At 34.3% G+C, this 12,075-nt stretch overlaps 1 protein-coding gene across 1 annotated transcript; it reads right to left on the bottom strand.

Moving 5' to 3' along the window:
- Positions 1–4,563: 4,563 nt before the first annotated feature.
- LOC107804027 (uncharacterized) lies at positions 4,564–11,867 on the bottom strand. Its single transcript, XM_075238636.1, has 8 exons — positions 11,549–11,867; positions 10,478–10,546; positions 9,770–9,886; positions 8,901–8,983; positions 8,693–8,768; positions 5,946–6,131; positions 5,409–5,537; positions 4,564–5,009 (listed from the first exon to the last, which is right to left on the bottom strand). Exons 1-8 carry the CDS (start codon positions 11,624–11,626, stop codon positions 4,845–4,847), a joined length of 903 nt encoding a protein of 300 aa, XP_075094737.1. The 5' UTR covers positions 11,627–11,867; the 3' UTR covers positions 4,564–4,844.
- Positions 11,868–12,075: the final 208 nt, after the last annotated feature.

The raw sequence follows: 12,075 nt of genomic DNA, 5'->3' as shown, positions 1-12,075 counted from the left end.
CTTGAAACGCGTGGCTAGTAGGGGAACTACTAGAAGTCATGCGGTGATATAAGGTCAGGGTGTTGAAACGCAAGCGGTGATATAAGGGTGGCTTGTAACACGTAGCTAGTAGAGGAACTACTAGAAATCATGTGGTGTGATAAGGTTGGCTAAAAACGCGGGATGCTATTTCGGAAAAAATAATTTCTTTAAAAAATTAAATGTGAAGGCTCCCACGGTGATATAAAGAAATGAGATATTGTGAATTTATTTATGATTTGAGACTACGAGGCGGTACCTCGGGAGTGCCCTTTTGTTGATATTTCTCTATGGCTGCACTTGCCTTTGGTTATTTTAATTTTCCGAAATTTGTAAATTCTTATGTTTTCCGTGATGTATTATTTCACTTAATATTAAGTGTTTTGTATTTCTTGATGTATTGTGTTGAACTCGACTTTTTCGTAGGAGACTTTAAGGATTTGTATTTTTGGGTTTTACTTGTTTTTTATGATTGAGTTATTTTAAATAAAAGAAAATTTCTAGTATGTTTTAATTTAATAAATTTTATATCCAAATCAGTAGTTTATCTGATGTTTTATTTTAATTAAAATATTATTTTCTTCACCCAAACGATCCTAAAATAAATTCATTCATTTATTGATTTCTTACTTGATTTAAAGATTTTAACCTTACTTTATTGAAAAATAAATTGATCATGTGGATCTTATATACATTGAGGATATTGGCACGTAAGTTGGCCGTGCAGTTGAGATATGAAATGAGGGCACGAGATGCCGGAAAAATTTGATGATTTAATTATGGGCACGAAGTGCCGTGGAGATATGAAAAATGGGCTGAGACCCGTGTTTATGAAAAATATGAAAATGGGCTGAGACCCGTATTTTTATGATTATGAAATGGGGTGTCACATGGTGACTTTTTAATTGAAGCATTATATTCAAAATATTTATTTGGAAGGATTTTTATTTAGAAAGTATTATATGAAAGAATTGTATTTGAAAGATATTTATTTGAGGAAAATTATATTTGAAAAAGAGTTATTTGGTAGAATTATATGTGAAGGACATTTATTTGAAGAATTTGATTTAATTGGGTGTATTTGTATTTATTATTCGTCTGAGCAATAATTATGATGTTCTTGTTATCATTGCTAGTTATTTTCCGGTATTATTTTCTATATTATATTGCACAGGTTATTAGACTAGTGAGTGTCTTGATTGTACCTCGTCTCTACTCCACTGAGGTTAGTCGTGATACTTATTGGGTACCGACCGTGGTGTACTCATACTACACTTCTGCATATTTTTGTGCAGAGCCAGGTATTGGAGGTATCGGACTTGAGCAGAGTTAAAGCGGGACCGTAAGAATTCAAGGTAGAGCTACTTGGTCGTCGCAGTCCCTTTGAGTCTTTTTATTTTATTGTACTGTTAATTTTTAATCAAACAATATCGGTCCTCGTGATCATTCTATGTATTCAGTTAGAATTCATGACTCAGTACTATCATTCTTGGGAGGTTGTTATATTTGTAATTATTTCCGCTCTTGGTATATAAAAAAAAATTAAAACAAATGGCTTGAAATATAATTGTAATCGGCTTACCTAGTCTTAGAGATTAGGTGCCATCGCGATGCCTGTGATGGGATTTTGGGTCGTGAAAACTTCGAAGTTAAAAATATTCTCAAAATACCAAAAGATAAAGGAGCACATTACAAACCGAAGTCATATCTGAACTTCACTGCATACTTTCACTAATTGTTCAAAATCAAAACTCTGATACTCAACCAAACTACTTCCATCCTATTTCAAATCAGATTTAGGCATGCACGGTCCAATAGAGACTCGGTTCATATGGAAATGATTGAGAAAAATCCCAAGACAATAAACTTCTTTTTCTAATATAAATAATACCATGAGTAGAAAACGCAAAAATTGTTCACGGATAAACATAAAGAAACCAAATTAGCACTCTCGTGTAGGAACTATTACCACTCATGTCGTTTCCAAAATTGCAGCATACACCTATTACATTCTAATAGCAAGAGAGATGTAAGGTTGAACTCATCCTCCTATAGAAGGTCAAGTCGGCACTCATTAGTGTAGGAAATTAGGAGGAAGGATTGTAAGAAATGATATAATCTTTCAATCACACATAGAACATACATCTCAATGTAATAGAAACTCGGCTAACTTACATCATATATTAGTATATGCATAGACTCCATAACTATTTGCACTCCTAAAGTCTCCATGACAGAAGCGAAAATAATTATATCACTTACCAAAGCAAAGCAAGAGAATCAGTAGCCAAAGGGAAGAGAAGGCAATTTATACAATATTTACACATTCGTGGATATATGCATTAGTTGTGTAGGAATACAATAGTAAAACTAAAAGCACATAATACAGAGCATTTGATACTAAAAAACTAACGAAGAGAGATAAGCGCAGAAAACATGTGGAAAACTCACCAAACGGAGAGATGGTACTTCCAAGTAGGAAAGGAGTAGCGAAGGAAAATCCCAGGGGAGGTGAAAGAAAATATTAGAGAAGACCCAAATTAATGTTGTATAATTGCTACACGTGAGTTTGCTAAAGAGAAGTGGAATCTACGTGTATTCACCAATCGAATAGGCCAAAGTTTTTAATAATACAATTTATATTACTTTTTGTACAACAGTTAGTCCTGGAACGTGCCTTGCATGTTGTACCCTTGTCTATTATTATATGAAGTATATATATATACACAATATATTTCTCTTTTGAATTTTTGTTATTTTAGAATTTATGAGATGACTTAATACTTTTGACTTACTTATTTCATCTTATTTTTCATTGATCTCTTAAAGAATGCGTTTTGCATATACATAAACATGTTAAAACTTTTTTTGAGAAAGGAGGGGAAAAAGACAAATGAATAAAGATAAGATGAAGAAATCTAAGGTTTAGATAAGTGATTTAGCTAAAATTAACATCTGAACATAAAAATAGTAAACTAAAATATTTTTATTTTTTGTTGCTTGTTTTTATCATTTATTGAAAATTAAATTTATTTGATCAATTAAAAAATTACTTTTAAATCTATAATAGGTACAGTTTTCAGAGGGTTAATCTGCTATAGTTTGCAAGAGAGGTCCTGTATGCGGTGAGGAGCTAAAAATACTTAATTATAAGGAGATTCAGAAATCATACATTATTGGCTTTTCTTCACTCTATATGTATCTTGTAGACCAATCCTAAAACATGCATTCAGATAACCTGTAAGAGGAGACGGTCGTCACTGAAGGTAGTTTCAAGAATGGAGGAGGAGAAGAGATTTTGAGTCTGTTAAGCTTCTATTTCCTCATTATACTCTCTCCGTTCACTTGTACTTGGTACGTTTTAACTTTTCACGCTCCTTAAGAAATAATAAATGAAGTACATAATTTACCATGATACTCATATTAATTGATGCATATTTTATTGGATTTAAGAAAATAATTTGAAATGAGTAATAAATACTGTGAGTGTAACAGAGAAAAAAATTTGTCTTCTCGCGTAAAGTGACAAGTAAAAATAAAAATCTAATTTTTAATATACATAACAAGTAAAAGTGAACGGAGGGAGTATAAAGTTTAAGATAGACTTTTTATATGACTCACCATCGATAATCATATTAAATTAGCAATTATATTCCTTAAAGATTGCAATAATCAATGTTTACCCACGTAACTTTATTAGTCTTTGTATTTTCAGTGCTCATATGCGTTGCACATGCAAAGAAGTTTAGTAGCTTAATGAATTTATTAGGCTAGCTTTTATATTTACATTTTCGTACAGAAATTTTATAAAGTAGTATATTTTATTGAGGATAAAATTGGCATTTAATTTTTATGGCTATTTTGGTAATACAACTTTGACGTTAGGAGCTTTCTACTTTTAGTATAATATGATTTATTGCATTAAGTGTCACCATCAAATTAAGGGCATTTTACAGCTTGTGAAATAAAGGAACTTGTCGAGTAGAATCAGTTGCTGAAACAACTTATATTCAACGGCAAATACAAGGCTGACCTGCACAATTTACTGGAAATCAAGGAGGAAAACGAGCTCTTATTGTTGAAGACGCCGCCATGACAATTATGTGAATGAGTTTAAGTTCGGAAGTGTAACAGTGTCTTACCTTTTTTTACACAACCTGGTGATAAAAAAGATAACTACAGTTGATGGTTCATAAAAAATGGGCTTAATAACCCTATAAAAATAAGGCCGGATATCATCTACAACTAATTAAATTATACAGATAATGCAAAAATTATGTATACCATCATTATATATAAAATAGATTAATTGTTTTGCAGTCAATATTACTATAAGGGATCATTTATGGTTATTGATATGACTTAATTCTTTCAATTACTACTATCGTTCTCTTTTCTTTGATGGAATGGATAAACCTAGCCTAGATGTAGATGGAAGTACGTTTTATGAAGTCATTTTCTACTCTACCATTCCCATGTAAGTGTGTTCTATTGACCACAGTTCCTTAATGGATGAAGTAGATAAAAGCTTACAAGCTGCCATCTGACTGTCCAAAATAGCTCAAGAAGAATCAAGGCCCAGGTAGATAAGAATATATCCAAAGGGGTATCAGAGTTAAGATTCGTCAGAGGTTGATTTTTTATCCATAAAATCATGCTCTTCCAACGTAGGATTTATATAAAGAGAATAAACACTATAGTCCTACTATGCAGCATTACGTTAACGAAATTGGGGAGGAACATCTGTTTACATATAGGTAGGACACCTTCTAAACTTAGGCAGCAGATGGACAATGGTCTTGCAAAACTATGGGGAGGACCAGCATCTATTCATCAGAAGCCTCAGCATTTGCGCCTTTTAGATGCAAATGTTTTTCCCTTCTCTGAAAATCTGTCAAACCTTTGCCACTTCCGGTTACACCAACCTTACCATGAGGATCTTCTGGAGACTTGAAGATACTCTCACGCTTTCGACCAGAGAAAAATCCCACCTGAAATACAATTAATAATATTAGCAATGCATAAGATATCAGCAGCTTAAAAGGCTTTAGAAATAATAAAATGATATAAGTGGTTGTGCCACGCAGATCTGGCTACTACTTTAAGACCAAACATGACTATGAATAACGAAGACTACTACAGGATAAGATATCCAATAGCAATGTGAAGTACTTTGCAAATAAATGCAGATTTTTACAAACACAAGTAAAATTATACAGTCGCTTATGAACATAAGCATGTGATTCTAGTGAGAAATATAATTTTTTTGATAAGATAGAAGTGAGAAATACAATAGAAAGAGCAATCATCATATTATACAGTAGGCACAATCTCTTTAAATTGTGATTCATACATGAGGTTATCAACCTGAGAATAAGTGACCAGCATACCTTCTTAGTCTGACCTTTAGTTGATTGAAATTGCTGCCAAGCGTTTTGCCTCTTGTTTTGAGCAACCTCAAGTTGCTCAATCCGCATCTTAGACTTGAAAGCATGAATCTTTTTACGTTTGGCAGCTTTCTATGAAGAATAAAGATGAGGTCATTAGCAGGGATGAAAATAAAATAAAAAAGACATTTTTTTGCAAATAAAGAAACAACAGAAGGCAAGAGGTGAAAGCAAGTAAAGGTGGATTAGTCACCACGCACAAAAGACAATTAGTCCCTGCTTTAATGAAGCCTTTTAACTTTTACTTTCATTATGTTGGACTACTTGAAACTGCTTTGAGACTATAGTACCTAGCCCAGCCCGCAGATGGTGCAGAGCTAACCTCAAGAAAATTAGGCCTACTTTAAGCAAAATAGATCCCAACAAACAGCCTGTCCTATCTATCAACCCAAGATTCAGACCTTCACCCCCAATCATATTTCTGAAGTAAATTATTAGGCAAAAGACAACAGACAACCCTAAAATTAACATTCAACATACCACATCTTCTGGATCATTAGGATCAATGAGAAGCTTTGCTGGCAAACTCCGTGATTGGACATCACTAGCTGCAGCTTGAGCTATCTTTCGTTTGAGAGCTTGTTTTGTGGCCTCAGCTATCTTTTCTGCTTCAACCAAAGGGTTGACAGGTCCCTCTTGAAGTGGTCTTATATTAGCATGATCCACCTGAAATTACAAGTGGATGTTACACTAATCTAAAATAACTCCAACACTTAATGAATAAAAATAAAAGTAGAACCAAAAAGTAACAGAAAAAGAAAACAGGAAGTACACAAACATCTTTAGATGCACACACACACACACACACAAAAACCGTGTCTGTGTATTTATGTGTGTGTGACAGTATGATATTGGCATTAACACACATCTCACTGTACTTTCATTTCAACGTCTATATATACATGTATGCAATACACTGAAACGATTATTCTTCAAATCTTATAACACGCTACTACTACACTAATACTTGACACATTGTCCTTTTGCATTAGTATATCAGAGGAAAAACAAGAGCAGCAATTTAAAATATGCTATAATCCAGAGCGGCCTAGAAGGCTAGAACAGAACTATTAAGAATTACCAAAAAGGGAAGCAATCCTTTCTTAGTTTCAATACGAGAACTAAACCAAATTCATAACCCGAAAACAGACTTTATGAAAAGCAGCAGTCACGATGGCAGTAGAACCTGGAAGTCGGCAACCACAACAACTGCACACACCTAAAGAAGCAAAATTGACACAGCTCAATCCTTACTTTGTGATTACATAGTTAAATTAACAGTCCCCAATACCTATGCTCAATTTTCAAGACAACGAGAGATTTTAACCCTTGGTTGATCACCAAATAACTGCCTTTTTATAACAAACTACTAATAATAATAATAATAATAATAATAATAACAACAACAACAACAACAACAACAAAAACAACATTATCATTCCTTATTTAACTGCTTTTAAAAATTGTTAAAAATGAATAGGCAAAATACCTTAAACCACCCTTAAACTTGGCTCAGATTATGAGTGTCCTCCCTGAACTATGCCCAGTCCTAATTACCTCCCTACACTTGATTATATGAGTTTAGAAACCCCCTGAGCTCGTATAGCTTAATTCAGTGCATACAAGCGCTGTCCAAGTTGGAAATTTTACTCCATGTAGGACAAAGAAAATATTATTTTATTTTATATACATAAATCAAAAGAAAGAAAATGAATTAAATTAAAACATTAGGAATAGTTTATCATATTTCTCCAAAGAAAAAAGTCAGTACTCCTCTCCCCACTCTCTCTCTCTCGAACTTTCTCTCAAATCCTCTTAATGTTTCCCCCATTTTCCCTAAGATTTCCTTTCGATTTACTTAGAAATCTTAGGGTACTATTGTAGAAATTTATGATAAACGGTTTTAGGTGATTTTCCAGTTTTATTTAGTTAGATTTGGAGTTGAATCAGTGTGGGTGGCTTCCAATCTAGTGAAAAGGATTCCAAGTGTGGTTGCTTGCTTGTTCCGGAGATTATGGATCATACCACTCGAAACATTTATAAGCTAATCGACCTTTAACCTGTGACAATGGACGAAAATTAGAAACAAGAAGAAAATATATATAACAAACCCAACAAAAATATACTAAAATTAAACCTTCTAAATAGCACTAATCTCACTATATTCATACTTTATAGTTTCTCCATCCAAGAAATCTCCGGTCGGGATTAGCATTTGACCAAAAAAAAATTAAACATGTTGGATACCCACATCTACAAAGTATGTTCATCTTTAATGTGATGTATGATGAAGAAAAATAGGACAGAAATCTGAAAATAGGACTAAGTAATTTAATTATTAAAGAAGAAAATCAAGAACTATAGGGAAAGGCATGAACTTGAGTTTGGCTCCAATGGAGGACGTTAAAAATAGGAAGAAAAGGGATTATAGCAGTTGGGGATATTTATTTGGGGGCCTGTTTTTGCTGTTTGAGAGCTCTCTCAAACGCCATAGTGCACTTAATACCACTTGCTATGCCATGTGGCAGATCAGGGAATTTCTAAATTCATATAGTAAGTGTAGGGGGTAATTTGCCTACAACTATATCATTGAACTTGCCCCAATTCAATACAAATAATCACATTTAGAAAAAATCCCTCCCAAGTATGATAATTCAGCAAATGGCAAGCAAATGGCAAACAGGACAACCCCCTTGCAAACACAGTTTCTTTATCGATTAACAACTAAATAAGTAGAATAAGCATATCACCAGACTGATTCTTGTGAAGTTTACATACTTCCGTCAACATATTTATGTTGGTCGGACTTGGGTGCGGGTACCGTATACGGGTGCGGATCTAGAGGTCGAATTCTTCATCACTTAATACTTAGGATCCGGGTTTATGGATCCGAGTGCAGATAAAGGTGTTAGGATACAGCCAATAAATATATATATTACGTCATGTATAAGTATATATTTTATTAATTAAAGTTATTGAACTAAAACTAATAAAATTTAATTCCTTTTTCCTTTGTTGGCACTTTGGTTTAGACTAAAGACAACAGAAAAGCTGGAAAAGAGATATGGTCTAGCCTAGCTAGAAGGACAAACAAAATCACAGATCATTTAGACAAAAAACGACAAAGGAAAAGAATTTAAAAGAGAAGAAAAAATAAAAGAAAAACTGAAGCAGAGCTTTAAAGCCAATCAAAACACTTCCATTAAAGCATAAAAAGAAGGCAATACCTCTTCCTTGTTACCCCAGTCCTCATAGCAAACATAATAGCCATTTGGAGTATGTGCATGAATGGTGGCATCATACCTGAAAAATCAACTAAATCAACAACAAGAAAGAGAAAGAAAAGGTAAAGAATAATTGAAGAGAATATAAAAACTTCAAAAATTGAAAAACAGAAAAGAAAAAAGAGCAATCACCACAGAAGTCTCTACTCACCACTCCCCATCTTCACTCCAAACAGCTTGTACTTTAGTGCCTACAAGAAACTTATCGGCATGGTCCAATGTTGACCCTGATTCCTGCGGAAAGAGGATGTTAGGAACCAAACATAAGAAAAAGGACTTTGTTCCAGCCCTGTCTCTCTTTCTTCCTTTTTGGAACACCTCTGTGGGGGTATAGTGCATAAATTGATGAAAAGTGAAATGAGAGAAGCCTTTCAACAAAACATTTACGGCCATTAACCAAAAAAGGATAAAATCAGTAATACGCACGTACAAAAGAATGAAGATGCAATTACTCGTGCTTACTGTGTAGATAAATCTATAATCCATCAAAAGGAAAGAAAACCAATATTCCACGTTGACCCAACAGAGTATTTATGATATTGAGGATTCATACAGCTGACCCCAAATAGCTTGGGTTGAAGCATGGTTGCTGTTGTTGAAGAAAAGGATAAATCTAGTATACTATGATTGAAGCAATAATGTCAGTCTTCTTCCCTTAAGATAACATCTTATTGTTTGCAACTTCCAATTCCTTAAAAAGCTGAAGGAACTATGATCCCCTGCCATCAGAAACTTACACCCCCCCCCCCCAAAAAAAAGGCCTTGCAAAATTACATCCACAAAGGTTTCCTTACCAAAATAGTGGTTGGGAATTCCAACAAATTTTACTATTTTACATTGGGGAAGGGAACTTTGTCTTTGGTAGAAATCAGCCAGAAAACAATTTAGATACACCATCATTAACTGCACAAAGCTAATTTTCATCCTTTCCAATTAAAATCTAACACTTTTCAAGAATTATAGGGAGAGCAATATCCACCAAAGGACGATAACTCTAACAATATAATCTTTAGGATATACCACATTAGAATTCCCAGAATGGTGAAAACCATGAGATGCATCAGCACTGGTCCCGGTACCCATCCCATCTTCACTTTGTTTTGCAGTTGCAAGGAGCTCTTCCGTTAAGGCAATCACCTGCATTTCAGAAAGTTATCCTGGTTTAGAACTATTTGCTTAGCACAAGCCAAGAAACAAATTAATTTTTTAATTCCAAACTTAGATTCACAGAGTGACATCTGAAATCATGGGATAGAGGTATGCTGGCCACCATCAAATATCGCAGACCTGCAATTGAATCAAGACATGAAAGTGATGGACACCTTGAGAAAGTTGCTAGCTCCAAAATTTTACAATCGCCACACCCCTCACTACCATTGAGGTAATTTACTCTATCAAAATAAAATCCTCACCTTCAAAACCAAATGATTAACTTATGTTTCTTCAGTCACGGATAGTTCCTTCACACTGCTTGTTTATCGGCAATATAATGTTCGTGTAAGAAATAGAGAGAAGAAATAGATACTAGTAATTAATTCAGAATAGAAAAACTAATAATTAACTATGAAGACGACTTACCCCTTTGTGCTAGTGGACATAGAGACTAATAAATATCTCACGAAAAACGATAGTGGTAACAAGCTAACGGGAGATTTCATTAAGAAAACACTTAACAAAAAGAAACGAAGGGGGAAAAGTAGAGAACTAAAAAAAAGGGTAAAATGTCACCTCAACAAGCTCTTTCTCCATGTCCACATATTCGGAGTTGCGTGGTTCATCACGTAACAGTTGTCGCACCTGGTATATAAGCAAAGGAAAATTTATAAATTTGAAGGGCAGGAGCTGCAACAGTTTAGATATGAGATTTACTTAAAGTGAAAGAAAGTGCAACTAGGATTGACATATCAGCATCTTCTTTGCACAGTATAGTCCTGGTGGTTGCAAAACCAGTTTCCTGGCCTTTCTAACGCAATAACATTTGATAGTTTTCACTGCTACCAGTTCATTAACCTTTGTAGCCAAACCTACAGGGACCATTCACTTCGCTTCTCGTCCCACCCTCAGACAGCACTAGTCAAATCTTCTAAAATACGGTGAAATCTCGTAATGTTCTAATGTTTCCAAGTCGACTTAATATCTATCATACAACCAAAAATCAGACACAGCCCAGTCATCAACTGGGACAATTACCTCTTATGCCTCCTATCACATAAAATTGTCCTTAAACAAAGGTCCTTTTTTTGGTTGAGAATTTGTCCTTAAACAAAGATCATTTTGATGCGACTTTAAGAATTGTTCCACGGGCATGAGTTGTGGTATCTATATGGGTTGGATCACCAAGCTGGCAACCATATGTATATTACCTTTATCATTTTTTGCAGCTCCTTCAACTCACGCAAAGAAAACTAGCCTGGTCGTGCTATTCCGTTCTTCAAAAAGTTGAGTTTATAACACAACAGAAAAGTAGTAGTACCTAGGGATTTTATCTTTTAAAAGCAAAAGAAAAAGACAACCCCGTCCAAAATCCTTTTTGTTCTAGTACCCGTACTAAAACTAATCTTCTTATCAAGGACATGACAGAATGTTCCCTGTAAATTAAAACTCGACACCAATACAATTGTGTATGCGCACACAAGCTCTGAATTTTGCTTATATAAACAATAGCTTGAAGATAATCAATACAGTAAAGTGCTTTTGAGCTGAACATGGCATATTTAAATGAAATTAAGGAAAAAGATTATTCAAAAAACTAAAATTACAATTTAGAAAGCGCAGAGGGAATAAGATTAGGGTTTATACCTGCAGAAGTTGTTCTTTATAAGTAGAAAGATTCGAAGCCAATTCTTCAATGCTAACTTCATCTCCACCGCTTTGCATCTTCTCTCTTTTTTTCTCTATCAAACTACTTCCAATTTTAGGACTTCCCGGTAACAAATTCGATTTCCCGGTGTACACCGGAGAGAGTTAGTCGAAGAAACCCTCGAACCTAGGGTACAAGATTTATCAGAATCGGGTCTATTTGATTCCTACTTTCGGGTATTTTCAGTTCCGCCGCTTTGCCTGCGGTTCCCCATATGTGTATCTATATTTATTAAAAAGTTGCACTGCACCCTTTTAAATTTCAAACGGTAGCATTTCGACCCCTTTCTTTTTGTACTCCTTGTCATTTTAAAAAATCCAACGTCCTCTTTTGTTTTAAATCTCTGTATAACAAACATCCTGACATTAATCCAACTAAATATGAAGACTGTAATTTCTATCTTTTGACTCCCTTAGTATATGTTAAGTATTGTTATCATATTTTATTCAAAAGTCTACATTTGGCT

Source organism: Nicotiana tabacum, chromosome 19 (genome assembly GCF_000715075.1).
Source record: "Nicotiana tabacum cultivar K326 chromosome 19, ASM71507v2, whole genome shotgun sequence".
Lineage (NCBI taxonomy): Eukaryota > Viridiplantae > Streptophyta > Magnoliopsida > Solanales > Solanaceae > Nicotiana > Nicotiana tabacum.
This window is presented reverse-complemented; position numbering and strand designations above follow the sequence as displayed.